The 16608-nt window shown below is 38.5% G+C and overlaps 1 protein-coding gene across 3 annotated transcripts; it reads left to right on the forward strand.

The window, feature by feature from the left end:
* Positions 1-1303: 1303 nt before the first annotated feature.
* Positions 1304-15405, forward strand: NGDN (neuroguidin). Of its 3 annotated transcripts, XM_083882207.1 has the most exons (11): positions 1304-1535; positions 1631-1702; positions 4353-4493; positions 5073-5157; positions 5242-5294; positions 6843-6954; positions 7542-7692; positions 11642-11774; positions 12841-12907; positions 13697-15142; positions 15339-15405. In XM_083882207.1, exons 1-10 carry the CDS (start codon positions 1488-1490, stop codon positions 13714-13716), a joined length of 882 nt encoding a protein of 293 aa, XP_083738333.1. In that variant the 5' UTR covers positions 1304-1487; the 3' UTR covers positions 13717-15142; positions 15339-15405. The 3 variants fall into 3 exon arrangements, with proteins under 3 accessions (XP_083738333.1, XP_083738332.1, XP_083738334.1); XM_083882206.1 differs by lacking the exons at positions 13697-15142; positions 15339-15405 and adding an exon at positions 13158-13465 and having other exon boundaries at positions 12841-12990; XM_083882208.1 differs by lacking the exons at positions 4353-4493; positions 13697-15142; positions 15339-15405 and adding an exon at positions 13158-13468 and having other exon boundaries at positions 12841-12990.
* Positions 15406-16608: the final 1203 nt, after the last annotated feature.

Genomic DNA, 16608 nt, shown 5'->3' on the forward strand with positions numbered 1-16608 from the left:
GAAATTTGGGGGAAGAAAATGGTGAAATTTGGGTGGAAAATGTGGGAGTTTGGGGCCGAAAAATGGGGAAATTTGGGGACAAAAAATTGAGAATTTTTGGTGTAAAAATGTGGAAATTTGGGGGGGAAAAATTGGGAAATTTGGGGATTAAAAAAAAGGGAAAATTTGGGTGGAAAAAATGGGGAAATTTGGGGACAAAAAATGAGGAATTTGGGTACAAAAATTGGGGCAATTTGGGTGGAAAAATGTGACATTTTGGGGACAAAAAATGGGGAAATTTGGGGACAAAAAATGGGAAAATTTAGGACAAAAAATACTGGAAATTCGGGTGGGAAAAAATGGGAATTTTGGGTGAAAAAATGGAGGAATTTGGGTGGAAAAAAAGGAGAAATTTGGGGGAAGAAAATGGTGAAATTTGGGTGGAAAATGTGGGAGTTTGGGGCCGAAAAATGGGGAAATTTGGGGGTAAAAAATTGAGAATTTTTGGTGTAAAAATGTGGAAATTTGGGGGGAAAAAATTGGGAAATTTAGGGATTAAAAAAGGGGAAAATTTGGGTGGGAAAAATGAGGAATTTGGGGCCAAAAATATGAGAATTTCAGGACAAAATTTGGGAAAATTTGGAGAGAAAAATTGGGGAAATTTGGATGAAAAAAATTTGGGAAATTTGGGTGGGAAATGGAAGATTTTGGGGGGAAAAATGGGGAAATTTTGGGAAAAAAATGGTATTTTGGGGAGAAAAAATGTCAAGAATTTAGGGACAAAAAATGGGGAAATTTGGGTCGAAAAACGTTGGAATTTAGGTGGGGAAAAGGGAAATTTGGGCTGAAAATGTGGAAATTTCAACAGAAAATGGGAAAACTTGGGTTGAAAATGTGAGAATTTGGGGCCAAAAAAAAAAATATAAGAATTTTGGGGGCAAAAAAATTGGCAATTTGGGTGAAAAATGGAGAAATTTGGGGAAAATTTGAGAAATTTGGGTGGAAATGGGGAAATTTGGGGGAAAATGGGGAAATTTGAGTGAAAAATGGGGAAATTTGGGAGGAAAATGGGGAAAATTTAGGGGAAAATGGGGAAATTTGGGTCGAAAATGGGGAAGTTTGGGGTAAAAAATGGGGAAATGTGTAAAAATGGAGAAAATAAGATTTTCCTGGATGGTTTTTGGAGATAAAAGCGGATTTTTCGGCGAAAAACAAGATTTTTTGGTGGGGGAAAAAAAAAAATTTAGTGATTTTTAAAGCTAGAGCCGCCTGAAGTAAATTCTGGCTTCCTATTGGCTGCCGCGCCTGTCAATCACCACCTCCCCTCGATGCGATTGTCTGGCTGCCTTGTCCCCGCCTTTCTCCTTTTCTATTGGTCAGTGTTCCTAAACTATGCGCTCTGATTGGTCGCTGAGCCCGTCAATCATTTCCCCCGGCGCTGGGCGGGGCTTGGCCGCGCTTCTCGCGCTCTGATTGGCCGCTCCCTTCCCCACCCGCTCAGTCCCAACATGGCGGCGGCCGAGGCGGTGGCGCTGCTGGACGCGCTAAAAGCGCAGGTGAGAATTAAAAAAAAAAAACAAACAAACAAAAAATGCATCGAATTGTCCCAAAAAATAATGATTTTTGGGTTTTTTTTATTTTATTTTTCCAGGCGGCGGAAGTGGCGGCGCACGGGCGGGAAATGCTGAGGAGAGTCCGGGGGGGACAGATGGAAACCAAGGAGGTACCGGAGCGGATTTTTGGGGGATTCCTGAGGGGATTTTTTACAGTTCTGAGGGGAATTTTGGGATTTTTGAGGGGAATTTGGAAAATTCTGAGGGGATTTGGGGATCTTTGAGGAGATTTTTGGGATTTTTGAGGGGATTTTTGAAAATTCTGAGGAGATTTTTGGGGTCTTTGACGGGTTTTTTAGGATCTTTGAGGGACTTTTGGGGTCCCTGAGGGGAATTTGGGGATCCTTGAGGGAATTTTGGGGAATTTTGAGGGAATTTGGGGATCCCTGAGGGTTTTTTGGGCATTTTTTAGGGGATTTTGGGGATCCTTGAGGGGATTTTGGAAATTTCTGAGGGGATTTTTTGGTTTTCTGAGGGGATTTTAGGATTTCTGAGGGAATTTTGGGATCTAAAAGGGTATTTTGGGGATTCCTGAGGGGTTTTTTTTTTTTATTTCTGAGGGAATTTGAGGATTTTTTAGGGGATTTTGGGGATCCTTGAAGGGATTTGGAGATTCCTGAGGGATTTTTTTCGTTTCTGAGGAGATTTTGGGGTCCTTGAGTTAATTTTGGGAATCCCTGAAGTGGTTTTTGGGATTTCTGAGGGAATTTTGGGGTCCTTGAGGGGATTTTGGGATCTAAAAGGGTATTTTGGGAATCCTTGAGGGTTTTTTTAGGATTTTTGAGGGAATTTTGGGATCTAAAAGGGTATTTTGGGATTTTTGAGGGGATTTTTGAAAATTCTGAGGGGATTTTTGGATCCTTGAGGGAGATTTGGGGATTTCTGAGGGGATTTTGGGATTTCTGAGGAGATTTTGGGATCTCTGAGGGGATTTTGGGGATTTTTTAGGGGATTTTGGGGATCCCTGAGGTGATTTTTTGGATTTCTGAGGGGATTTTGAGGATCCTTGAGGGGATTTTAGGATTTCTGAGGGAATTTTGGGATCTAAAAGGGTATTTTGGGGATTCCTGAGGGGATTTTTGGGATTTCTAAAGGGGATTTTGGGGATTTCTTAGGGGATTTTGGAAAATTCTGAGGGGATTTTGGGATCCTTGAGGGGATTTTTTAAATTTCTGAGGGGAATTTGGGGATTTTTGAGGGGAATTTGGAAAATTCTGAGGGGATTTTGGGATCTCTGAGGGGATTTTGGGGTTTTTATGGGAATTTTGGGGTCCTTGAGGGGATTTTTGGGATCTTTGAGGGAATTTTGGGAATCCTTGAAGGTTTTTTTAGGATTTCTGAGGGGATTTGAGGATTTCTGAGGGAATTTTGGGGAATTTTGAGGGAATTTTGGGGATCCTTGAAGGGAATTTAGGATCCCTGAGGGGATTTTGGGATTTCTGAGGGGATTTTTGGGATTTTTGAGGGGATTTTGGGGATCCCTGAGGGGATTTTTGGGATCTAAAAGGGTATTTTGGGGATTCTTGAGGGGTTTTTTTTTTGTTTTCTGAGGGGATTTTTCATTTTCTGAGGAGATTTTTGGGATCCTTGAGGGGAAATTTGGGGTCCCTGAGGAGATTTTGGGAATTTCTGAGGGAAATTTGGGATTGCTGACGGAATTTTAGGAATTTCTGAGAGAATTTTGGGATCTCTGAGGGGATTTTGGGGATTTCTGAGGAGATTTTGGGGATCCCTGAGGTGATTTTGGGATCTTTGAGGGGATTTTTGGTTTTCTGAGGGGATTTTGGGGAATTTCGAGGGAATTTTGGGGAATTTCGAGGGAATTTTGGGGAATTTTGAGGGAATTTTGGGGATCCTTGAAGGGATTTTGGGATCTCTGAGGGGATTTTTGGGATTTCTGAGGGAATTTTTGGGATCTTTGAGGGATTTTTTTGGTTTTCTGAGGGGATTTGGGGATCTTTGAGGAAATTTTGGGTTTTCTGAGGGAATTTTGGGGATCTTTGAGGAAATTTTGGGATCTCTGAAGGAATTTTGGGGATTCCTGAGGGGATTTTGGGATCTCTGAATTGGAGTTTAATGAAATTTTGGGATTTTTTGGGGTGTTTTTACAGGTTTTTCCGCCCACTAGGGGGCGCCCTTGTCCCAAACCCAAATTTTAATAAATTTCTGTTAAATTTGAGTTAAAATTTGGGATTTTTTTTTTTTGCAGTTTTGGGTTTTTTTAAAAAAGCGATTCTCTTTCCCAAACCTAAATTTGAATAAATTTGAATAAATTTTAATAAATTTTAATAAAATTTCAGGGACTTTTTGGGTATTTTTGTACTTCCTTTCAGCCACTAGGGGGCGCCCTTTCCCCAACCTCAAATTTTAATAAATTTCTGTTAAAATTTGGGTTAAAAATTGGGGATTTTGGGGGTATTTTGGCAGGTCCTTCTGCCCACTAGGGGGCGCCTCTTCTGAAAAATAAATTTGGATTAAATTTGGGTAAATTTTAATGAAATTTTGAGGGATTTTTTTTATTTTTTCGCAGGTTTTTCCACCCACTAGGGGGCGCCCTTTTCCCAAACCTAAATTCAGGTTAAACTTGAATAAATTTGAATTCATTTGAATTAATTTTAATAAAATTTTAATAAAATTTTGGCTTTTTTTTTATTTTTTTGCAGGTTTTTCCACCCACTAGGGGGCGGCCTTGTCCCAAACCCAAATTTTACTAAATTTTAATTAAAATTAAATTAAAAATGGGGATTTTTTTGTTGGCAGGGCGTGTCCCTGCTGCAGGTGAGGTCCCTGGCCCTGCTCAGTTACCTGCAGGACCTGGCGCTGCTCGTCGCCACCAAAACCAGGGGAGGGTCCCTCAACTGCCCGGGGGGGGCCCGGGAACGGCTCATGGAGACACGAGTGGTGAGAATTGGGGGGAATTTGGGGATTTTGGGATTTTTGGGAATTTTTTTGGGGAATTTTTTGGGGTTTTTAGAGGGATTTTTGGGGAAATTTGGGAGAATTTGGAGAAAATACGGGAGATTTTGGGAAAATTTTGGGGTTTGGGAGAAAATTTAGGGGAAATTCGGGAAAAAAATTTGGAGATTTGGGTAAAATTTGGGGGATTTTGGGGAAATTTGGGAGAAAATTTGGGAGAAATTTAAGAGATTTGGGGAAAATTTGGGGATTTGGGGGGAAATTTGAGAGCTTTTGGTGCAAATTTAGGTAGATTTTTTAGGAGAAATTCAGGAAATTTTGGGAGATTTTTTTTTAGGTGAATTTTGGGAGATTTTTTGACAAATTTTGGGGAAATTTTGGAAGAAATTTTGGAAATTCTTGCGAGATTTTTAGGTGAATTTTGGGGAGAATTTTGGGAGATTTTTTGGGTGAATTTTGGATGAATTTTTGGCAAAATTTGGGTAATTTGGGAAATAATTTTTTGAGAGGATTTTGGGACTCCAAGCCCCGCCCCTTTAACCCCAAGCCCCGCCCCTTTTCCAGGTCCTGGAGAAGCTCCGCCCCCTCGAGCAGCGCCTCAAATACCACCTGGAGAAACTCCTGAGGGCGGCCACTTCCGGGGGGCGTGGTCAGTGCTGGCCCCGCCCCTTTCCCCTGTAACCACTCCCCTATCGATCCCCGTTTGATTGACAGCTGTCAATCATCCCTCCAGGTGCCGAGGACCCGCTGAGCTTCCGCCCCGCCCCTTCCAATATGGCGGCCCAGGTGAGGGCGGGGCTTAAAGGGGTGGGGCTTTTGTGGGCGGGGCTTAAGGAGGGAAAATGGGCGGGGCTTGAGGGAATAGTGGGTGGGGTTTAAGGGGTAAAATGGGCGTGGCTTAAGTGGGGGAATGGGCGTGGCTTAAGTGGGGGAATGGGCGGGGCTTAAGGGAGAAAGTGGGCGTGGCTTAAGTGGAAATAATTTCATATTAATGAGGAAAAGTGGGTGGGGTTTAAGGAGTCAAATGGGTGGGGTTTAAAGGAGTGAAGTGGGCGTGGCTTAAGGGGAAAGTGGGTGGGGTTTAAAGGGAAAAGTGGGCGTGGCTTAAGAGGAAATATTTTTACATTAATAAGGTAAAGTGGGCGTGGCTTAAGGGAATAGTGGGTGGGGTTTAAGGGGTAGAGTGGGCGTGGCTTAAGGGGGAATGGGTGGGGCTTAATTGAGAAAGTGGGCGTGGCTTAAGTGGAAATAATTTCATATTATTGAAGAAAAGTGGGTGGGGTTTAAGGGGTAAAGTGGGCGTGGCTTAAGGGGTAAAGTGGGCGTGGCTTAAAGGTTGAATTGGGTGAAGTTTAATGGTAAAATGGGTGTGGCTTGAGAGGAAAGGGGTGGGGTTTAATGGTTTAAATATATAAAAATGGGAGGGGTTTAAGGGGAAAAGTGGGTGGGGTTTAAGGGGTAAAATGGGTGGGGTTTAGGGGGTAAAGTGGGCGTGGCTTAAGGGGGAAATGGGTGTGGTTTAAGGGGTCCGATGGGTGGGGCTTAAGAGGAAGTGGGTGGGGCTTAGAGTAAAGTGGGCGTGGCTTAAGTGGAAATAATTTCACATTAATGAGGAAAAGTGGGTGGGGTTTAAGGGGTCAAATGGGCGTGGCTTAAGGGGAAGGGGTGGGGTTTAACGGTAAGCTGGGCGTGGCTTAACGGGGAAAGTGGGTGGGGTTTAAGGGGTCAAATGAGTGGGGCTTAAGGGATAAAGTGGGCGTGGCTTAAGGGGAGGGGGTGGGGTCTGATGGGCAAGGTGGGCGTGGCTTAATAGGAAATAATTTCACATTAATGGAGAAAAGTGGGTGGGGCTTAATGGGTAAAATGGGCGTGGCTTATGGGGTAAAAGGGGCGTGGCTTAAGAGGAAAATTTTCAACTTTAATATGAAAAACTGGGTGGGGCTTAAAGAGCTCAAATAGGCGTGGTTTCAATTGTCCAATGGGTGGCGTTCCATACACTAAAGTGGGTGTGGCTTCCATTGACCAATGGGTGGAGTTAATACAGTAAAGTGGGCGTGGCTTCAATTGTCCAATGGGTGGGGCTTAATAGTGAAATGGGCGTGGCTTAAAGGTTTGGTGGGCGTGGTTTCCATTGTCCAATGGGTGGGGTTTCATATAGTAAAGTGGGCGTGGCTTAAATGCTCGGTGGGCGTGGCTTCCATTGGTCGATGGGTGTCATTTAATATAATGAAGTGGGCGTGGCTTAAGGCTCTGTGGCCTTTCCTATTGACTGTGGGCGTGGTTTATTGTGGGCGTGGCCCGAGTGGGCGTGGCCTGAGTGGGCGTGTCCCGCAGGACGACAATGAGGATGATGATGACGAGGAAGGCCGAGGGGGCGGAGCCAAAGCCCCGGGGCTGGGGGGGGGCAGGAGATACGTCCCCCCACGGCTGGTGCCCGTCAATTACGGTGAGTGACACAAAATACACCAAAATCGGCCCAAAAATCACCAAATTCACCCCAAAAATCCCATTTCCCCCCCCCAAAGATCCCCCCAAAAAATCCCTTTTTTTTTCCCCCTAAAAATCCTCTTTTTTCCCGAAAAAAATCCCATTTTTGTCCCCGAAAAATCCCATTTTTCCCCGAAAAAAATCCCATTTTTCCCTAAAAAAACCCCATTTTTCCCGTAAAAAAAATCCAATTTTTTACCCAAAAAATCCCCCAGAAAATCCCATTTTTGCCCCAAAAATCAAATTTTTCCCTCTAAAAATCCCAATTTATTCCTTCAAAAACCCGAATTTTTTCCCTAAAGAAATCTCATTTTTCCCTAAAAAAATCCCATTTTTCCCCTAAAAAATCCCATTTTTTCCCTAAGAAAACCCCATTTTTCCCGTAAAAAAATCCAATTTTTTACCCAAAAATTCCCCCAGAAAATCCCATTTTTTCCCCAAAAAATCCCATTTTTTCCCCAAAAAAATCCCATATTTTCCCCTCAAAGCCCTTTAAACCCCCAGATTGATATTTTTCCCCATTTTTGTGTGTTTTTCCCCATCCAGAGCCGGAGCAGCGTCAGGACAAGGAGCTGCAGCGGCAGCGACGCCGCGCCCTGAGCTCGGCCCTGATCAGGGAACTGCGCAACGAGCTCGGGGACGAGCCCGAGATCCAGGGGGAGGAGATGAACAGACAGAGCAGAGAAGACATTCACAGGTGAGGAAAATTTAGATTTTTTTCTGGTTTATTTTGGGATTTTTTTCGGATTTTTTTCGGATTTTTTTCGGATTTTTTTCGGATTTTTTCGGATTTCTTTGGGATTTTTTCGGATTTTTTTAGGATTTTTTAAGGATATTTTTTGGATTTTTTTCCAAATTTTTTTTGGAATTTTTTTCAGATTTTTTTCAGATTTTTTTTCAGATTTTTTTTCCCCATTTTTTGGGGGTTTTTTTGGAATTTTTTTGGATTTTTTTTGGAATTTTTTTGGAATTTTTTTTGGATTTTTTTTGGATTTTTTTTCAGATTTTTTTGGAATTTTTTTCAGATTTTTTTCAGATTTTTTCCCCATTTTTTTGGGTTTTTTTTGGAATTTTTTTGGATTTTTTTTGGAATTTTTTTGGAATTTTTTTGGAATTTTTTTGGAATTTTTTTTGGATTTTTTTTGGAATTTTTTTGGAATTTTTTTGGATTTTTTTTGGAATTTTTTTCAGATTTTTTTCAGATTTTTTTTCCCCATTTTTTGGGTTTTTTTTGGAATTTTTTTGGAATTTTTTTGGATTTTTTAAAGATTTTTTATGGAATTTTTTTGGATTTTTTTCGGAATTTTTTTGGAATTTTTTTGGATTTTTTTTTTAATTTTTTAGGATTTTTTTAGATTTTTTTCAGATTTTTTTCGATTTTTTTCCCAATTTTTTTGGAATTTTTTCAGATTTTCTTCCAATTCTTTTCCATTTTTTTTCAAATTTTTTCCAATCTTTTTCCTGTATTTTTTCCAATTTTTTCCAATTTTTTTCCGATTTTTTTCCGATTTTTTTTACTTTTTTTTTTTTTCTAATTTTTTTGGAATTTTTTCCGATTTTTTCTCCAAATTTTTTTGCAAGTTTTCCGATTTTTTTTCCAAATATTTTCGATTTTTTTCAGATTTTTTTCCAATTTTTTTCTGATTTTTTGGCGCTTTTTTCTGATTTTTTTTTGGAGTTTTTGAGGATTTGGAGAAGGTTTTGTGTTATTTTGGTTCCTGAGCTCAGGAACGAGCTCGGGGAGCAGCCCGAGATCCAGGGGGAGGAGATGAACAGACACACCACAGAGGACATTCACAGGTCAGGAAAAATACTGGTTTTTTTAGGGAAAAATTCAGAATTTTTTTAGATTTTTTTCAGATTTTTTTTCGATTTTTTTTCAGGTCTATTTTGGATTTTTTTTTGGATTTATTTCTAATTTTTTATGATTTTTTTCTGATTTTTTTATAATTTTTTTCGAGTTTTTTTGGGATTTTTTTTCACTTTTTTTTGGATTTTTTAATGATGTTTTTTCGGATTTATTTCGATTTTTTTTCGAATTTTTTCGAATTTTTTCCAAATTTTTTTGGAATTTTTTTTTTTTTTTTTTTTTTTTCAGGTTTTTTTCTGATTTTTTTCGGATTTTTTGGGAATTTTTTTGGAATTTTTTTTTTCCAAGATTTCTTTTATTTTGTTATAGGGTTTTTTGGATTGTTTTGGGGTTTTTTTCAGAATTTTTTTGGAATTTTTTGAACTTTTTTCTGGGTTTTTTCTGATTTGTCCTCACGCTGCTCCGGCTCTGAAATGGGAGAAAAACACACAAAAATGGGAAAATTATTAATTTGGGGAGTTTAAAGGGGTTTGAGGGGAAAATATGGGAGTTTTGGGGGGCAAAAATGGGATTTTTGGGGAAAAAATGGGATTTTGGGGGGGATTTTTTGGGTAAAAAATTGGAGATGAACAGACACACCACAGAGGAGATTCACAGGTCAGGAAAAATACAGATTTTTTTTGAGAAAAATTCAGAATTTTTTTAGATTTTTTTCAGATTTTTTTTCGAATTTTTTTCGGGTCTATTTTGGATTTTTTTTTGAATTTATTTCTAATTTTTTTTTTTTTTTTCTGATTTTTTTATAATTTTTTTCGAGTTTTTTTGGGATTTTTTTTCACATTTTTTTGGATTTTTTAATGATTTTTTCTGATTTTTTTTTCGAATTTTTTCGAATTTTTTTGGAATTTTTTTCGAATTTTTTCCAAATTGTTTTGGAATTTTTTTTTTTCCCCGATTTTTTTCAGGTTTTTTTCCGATTTTTTTTCCTTTTTTTCAAATATTTTCTCAATTTTTTCCAAATTTTTTTCCGATTTTTTCCAGTTTTTTTCTCATTTCTTCCATTTTTTTTTGATTTTTTCTGATTTTTTTTTTGATTTTTTTTTCGAATTTTTTCAAATTTTTTCCAAATTTTTTTTGATTTTTTTTAAATTTTTTTTTTATTTTTTTCCGATTTTTTTCCGGTTTTTTTTCTGATTTTTTTTTCCTTTTTTTCCGATATTTTCTCAAATTTTTCCAAATTTTTTTCCGATTTTTTCCAGTTTTTTTCTCATTTCTTCCAATTTTTTCTGATTTTTTTCCGATTTTTTTTGCTTTTTTTTTTCTAATTTTTTTGGAATTTTTTCCGATTTTTTCTCCAAATTTTTTTGCAATTTTTCCTATTTTTTTCCCGAATATTTTCGAATTTTTTCTGATTTTTTTCCGATTTTTGGGGCAGATTTTGGGGCGATTTTTTGAGTGAAATTTGGCAGATTTGGGGCTGATTTTGGGTGAATTTTGGGACGATTTTTGGGCCATTTTGGGGTCAGATTTTGGGTTAAATTCTGTCCGTTTTGGAGTCGATTTTTGAGTTGAAATTCTGATTTTGGGGTGGATTTTTCAGTTAAAACCTGTTGATTTTTGGGTGAAATTCGGCAGATTTTGGGCCAATTTTTGGGCCGATTTTTGGGTTAAATTTTGCTGATTTTTTGGCAGATTTTGGGGCCGGTTTTGGGTTAAATTTTCCCGATTTTGGAGCTGATTTTTGGGTTAAATTTGGCAGATTTTGGGCCCGATTTTTGGGCCATTTTGGAGTCGATTTTTGGGTTAAATTTTGATTATTTTGGGTCAGGTCTTGGGCGATTTTGGAGCTGATTTTTGGGTGAAATTCTGCCAATTTTGGGTCAGATTTTGGGCCATTTTAAGGCAGATTTTCGGGTTAAATTTTGGTGTTTTGGGGCAGATTTTGGGTTAAATTTTGTCCATTTTGGGTCAGATTTTTGGTTCAAATTCTGCCAATTTTGGGTCAATTTTTGTGTGATTTTGGCTCAGATTTTTGGGTTAAATTCTGCCAATTTTGGAGCCAATTTTTCTGTTAAATTCTGTTGATTTTGGGTCAGATTATGGGTAATTTTTGGGCCGATTTTGGGTTAAATTCTGCCAATTTTGGGGCTGATTTTTGGGCCATTTTGGGTCCGATTTTGGGTTAAATTCTGCAATTTTTGGTCAGATTTTTGGGCCAATTTTTGGGTAAAATTCTCCCAATTTTGGGGAAGATTTTGAATGTGATTTTGTGTGATTTTGGGTCAGATTTTGGGTTAAATTCCGCCGATTTTGGAGCTGTTTTTGGGTTAAATTTTGCTGATTTTGGGGCTGATTTTTGGGCCATTTTGAGGCCGATTTTTGTGTTAAATTCTGTTAATTCTGGGGCAGAATTTGGGTGGTTTTGGGACCATATTTTGGGTTAAATTCTGTCCATTTTGGATCAGATTTTTGGGTGAAATTCTGCTGATTTTGGGCTATTTTGGGTCACATTTTTGGGTAAAATTCTACCAATATTGGGGCAGATTTTGGATTAAATTCTCCAAATTTTGGGTGATTTTAGGTCACATTTTTGGGTTAAATTTGGCAGATTTTGGGCCGTTTCAGGGCCAGTTTTTTGGGTTAAATCTTTCTAATTTTGGGCCGATTTTGGCCGGTTTCGGGTCACGTTTTTGGGTTAAATTCTGCTGATTTTTTTGGCAGATTTTGGGTGATTTTAGGTCAGATTTTTAGGTGATTTTTGGGGCAATTTTTGGGTGATTTTTGGGTGATTTTGGGTGTGATTTCAGTGTTAAATTGTGTTTATTTCCCGTCCCAGGCGCCGCTGGGAGGAGTCGATGCTGCAGCGCCTGAGCGCCCCCTGCCGGACACGTCACCGGGGGGCGGGGCCTGGCCTCGATGACGTCACCAACTTCGGCGCCTTTCCCGCCCTCCTGGGAGCGGCCAATCAGGTGAGAGGGGGGCGGGGCTTGGGGGAAAGGGCGGGAAAATGGGGAAAAAATAGGAGAAAATTGAAAAAAAATGGGAAAAAATTGGGGAAAAAAGGGAGAAAAATTGGCGAAAAAATGGGGGAAAAAATTGAGGAAAAAATGGGGAAAAAAATAAGGAAAAATTGAGAAAAAATTGAGAAAAAATTTGGAAAAAATTGGGGAAAAAATAAGAAAAAATTGGAAAAAATTGGGGGAAAAAGGGGAAAAAATTGAGAAAAAAATGGGAAAAAATGGGGAAAAATGAGAAAAAAATTGAGAAAAAGGAGAAAAAATAGGGGAAAAAAGGGGAAAAGAATTGAGAATAAAATGGGGAAAAATGAGAAAAAATTGAGAAAAAAATTGGAAAAAATTGGGGAAAAAATGAGAAAAAATTGAGAAAAAAAGGGGAAAATTTGGGGGAAAAAAGGGGAAAAAATTGGGGAAAAAAGGGGAAAAAATTGGGGAAAAAAGGGGAAAAAATTGAGAAAAAAAAAGGGAGAAAGTTGGGGGAAAAATAAAAAATTGAGAAAAAATTGAGGAAAAAATTGAGAAAAGGGAAAAATTTTGGGGAAGGGAAAAAATTGGGGAAAAAAAGGGGAAAAAATTGAGAAAAAAATGGGGAAAAATGAGAAAAAATTGAGAAAAAAATTGGAAAAAATTGGGGAAAAAAGGGGAAGAATTTGAGAAAAAAAGGGGAAAAATCGGGGATAAAAAAAGGAAAAAAATTGGGGAAAAAAATAAGAAAAAATCGGAAAAAATTGAGGAAAAAAGGGGAAAATTGGGAGAGAATAATAAAAAAATTAAGAAAAAATTGAGGGAGAAATGGGGAGAAATTTGGGAAAACATTGGGGAAAAATTGGGGAAAAAAGGGGAAATTTGAGGAAAAAAATCAGGAAATATTTGAGGGAATTTTGGGTGATTTTGGGCTGAAATTTTGGGGGATTTTGGGGCTGAATTTTGTGGATTTTTTAGTCAATTTTTGGGCTGAATTTGGGTCAATTTTGTGCCAATTTTTGGGCTGAATTTTGGCCAATTTTGGGTCTCCCAGGACTCGTCGGAGCCGCCGCGGAAAAAGAAGAAAAAAGCCCAAAGTGGGAAGAGAAAAGGGAGGAAAGGTGAGGGCAGGAAACCAGTTCAGACCAGTTTAAACCAGTTCAGACCCCCAGAGACCCTCCCAGTCCATCCCAGTTCAATCCCAGTTCAAACCAGTAACCCCAGAGCCCAAACCAGTATAAACCAGTAAGAGAAAACACCAAACCAGTATAAACCAGTAAGGGAAAATCTCATTCCCAGTAAGTCCCAGTGACCCAAAATTTCATCCCAGTGACCCCAAAGCCCCTCTCAGTCCATCCCAGTTCATCCCAGTTCAATCCCAGTTCAAACCAGTAAGAGAAAACACCAAACCAGTATAAACCAGTATAAACCAGTAAGGAAAAACTCTCTCCCAGTAACTCCCAGTAAAGCCCAAAACCCCTCCCAGTGACCCCAAAGCCCCTCCCAGTTCATCCCAGTATAAACCAGTAACCCCAGAGCCCAAACCAGTATAAACCAGTAAGAGAAAACACCAAACCAGTATAAACCAGTAAGGGAAAATCTCATTCCCAGTAAGTCCCAGTAGCTCCAAATCCCCTCCCAGTCCATCCCAGTATAAACCAGTATAACTCAAACCCCTCCCAGTATAAACCAGTGACCCCCAGTCCCCTCCCAGTATAAACCAGTACAAACCAGTAGAAAAATTCCCTTTTTTTCCCATTTTTTTCTCTTTTTTTTCCCCTTTTTTTCCTCAATTTTTCACATTTTTCCCCTCCCAGTCCATCCCAGTATAAACCAGTGACCCCCAGTCCCCTCCCAGTATAAACCAGTATAAACCAGTACAAACCAGTAACTCCCAGTTCCCCCCCCAGGTTTCCGCCGTCGTCGCTGATCCTCCAATCAAATCGCCTCATTTGCATCTCATTTGCATATTTTGGGCGGTGATTGGTTTGGACTGGGAGCCCCTCCCAGTATAAACCAGTATAAACCAGTGACTCCCAAAAGTGGGTTTGAAATAAAAGAATTTGAGGTTGTTTTGTGTTTAATTTGAATAAATTTGAATAAATTTGCATATTAATGAGGTGGGCGTGGTCAGGGACGCACCGAGGGCTCTCCCAGGATAAACCAGTATAAACCAGTAACCACAAAATTCGGTTTATATTCAAATAAATCGATTTTATTTTGCAAATAATTTGAATAAATTTGCATATTAATGAGGTGGGCGTGGTTAAACGCCCCAGAATTTCTTGGGGAAAAAAAATCCCTGAAATTTTTGCCGTTAAATCCAAAAATAATAAAATTAAATAGAAAAAATTAAAATAAATAAAATAAAATACAATAAAATGAATAAAATAAATACAATACAATAAAATAAAATAAAATAAAACAAAAATACAATAAAATAAAATAAAAATACAATAAAATAAAATAATAAAAAAATTAAATAAACGGAACAAAATATAATAAAATAAAATAAAAATAAAATAAACCAAGAATAAAATCAACCGAAAATAAAATAAAAAAAATCAAAATAAAATAAAATAAAAATACAATAAAATAAAATAATAAAAAAATTAAATGAACGGAACAAAATATAATAAAATAAAAGCAAAATAAAATAAAACGAAATAAAAATAAAATAAACCAAGAATAAAATCAACCAAAATTGAAAGAAAATAAATCAAAATAAAATAAAAATAAAATAAAATAAAAAAATAAAAAAATAAATGAACAGGACAAAATATAATAAAATAAAAACAAAATAAAATAAAACGAAATAAAAATAAAATAAGCCAAGAATAAAATCAACCAAAAATAATAATAAAAAAAAAAAAACCAAAATTAAATAAAACTTCATAAAAGTAATATAAACCGAAAATACCCAAATAAACCAAAAAATAAACCAAAATAAAATAAAAAATAAAAAAACCAAATAAATTAAAACAAAATAAAAATAAATCAAAAACTAAACCAAAAAAAAGCCCCGAAATAAAAGTAAAGCCCCAAATAAAAAAAAATAAAATAAAAATAAGATAAAAATAAAACACAACGAAAATTTATATTAAAAAAAAAATCCCACAACAAATTTCAATATTTTTTCTTCGTGCCAAAGATTTATTTATTATTATAATAATTATTATTATTTTCACATTATTATTATTATTATTCTCCATCAATCCACACAAGCCCCGCCCACAGCGAGGCCACGCCCCTTTTCCAAGGGCGGGAAAACCTAAAAGGGGGCGGAGCCAGCTCTGCCCATGACGTCATTCTAAAGGAAAGGGGGCGCGGCTTCATTATAAAGGCACTGAGGGGGCGTGGCTTAAAGAAAAAGGGGGCGGGGCTTCATTAAAAAGGCACCAATTGGGTGGGCGTGGCTTAGGGGAAAGGGGGCGTGGCTTTATCATAATGGAACTGAATCGGGTGGGCGTGGCTTAAAGAAAAGGGGGCGTGGCTTCATATAAAGGTGCCAATGGGATGGGCGTGGCTTCATTATAATGGGACTAAATGGAGTGGGCGTGGCTTAAGGAAAAGGGGCGTGGCTTCATTATAATGGGACTAAATGGGGTGGGCGTGGCTTCATTATAAAGGCACCAATGGGGTGGGCGTGGCTTAAGGAAAAGGGGGCGTGGCTTCATTATAAATGCATTAATGGAGGTGGGCGTGGCTTAAAGGAAAAAGGGGCGTGGCTTCAGTATAAAGGCACTAATGGAGGTGGGCGTGGCCTAGGGGAAACAGGGCGTGGCTTCATTATAAATGCATTGATGGAGGTGGGCGTGGCTTAAAGAATAAGGGGCGGGGCTTCATTATAAATGCACTAAGGGAGGTGGGAGTGGCTTAAAGGGGGCGTGGCTTCATTATAAAGACACTTATGAGGTGGGCGTGGCTTCATTATAATGGGACTGAATGGGGTGGGCGTGGCTTAAAGGAAAGGGGGCGTGGCTTCCTTATAAAGGCACTAATGGAGGTGGGCGTGGCTTGGGGAAAGGGGAGGGGCTTAATGCAGTGTGGGTGTGGTTTAATGGAGTGTGGGCGTGGTTTAAGATAACTGGGCGGGGTTTATGGAAAGGGGGCGTGGTCTAGGAGGGGGCGGGGCCTGTCAGGGGGGTCAGGGGGTCCTCAGTGGGGGGGAGGGAGGTTTGAGGTTGGGGGCGGGGTCAGACGAGGCCACGCCCCCCGGGTAAACGACCAATAGGAGGCGCTGGCCCAGCAGGGGTCAGCCGGGCTGGGGAGGGAAAGGAAATAAAATTTAGTGAAAATGAAGCAAAAATGGTAAAAAAATGATGTGAAATTTGATTTAAAATTACCCCAAATCGTTCAGCGAATTTTTCGTAAATTTTCGATGATTTTTTAGTATTTTTGTCCCAATTTTTCCACAGATTTTCCCCCATTTTTTCCCCAATTTTTCCCCATTTTTTCCCTGATTTTCTCCCCTTTTTTCCACAATTTTCCCCAAATTTTCCCCATTTTCCCCCAAATTTCCCCCATTTTTCCCCAAATTTCCCACAATTTTTCCCAGATTTTTTCCCCATTTTCCCCAATTTTTCCCCAATCTTTTCCCCATTTTCCCCCATTTTTTCCCTAATTTTTCCCTATTTTTTCCCCATTTTTTCCCCATTTTTTCCCCAAATATTTTTCCCCCATTTTTTTCCCCATTTTTTCTACATTTTTTCCCCATTTTTTCCCTCATTTTTTCCCATTTTTCCCCCTATTTTCCCCCATTTTTTCCCCATTTTTTTCCATTTTCCCCCATTTTTTCCCGTCGTTTTTCCCCACAATTTTC

Source organism: Zosterops lateralis, assembly GCF_965231275.1.
Source record: "Zosterops lateralis genome assembly, chromosome: 38".
Classification (NCBI taxonomy): Eukaryota; Metazoa; Chordata; class Aves; order Passeriformes; family Zosteropidae; genus Zosterops; species Zosterops lateralis.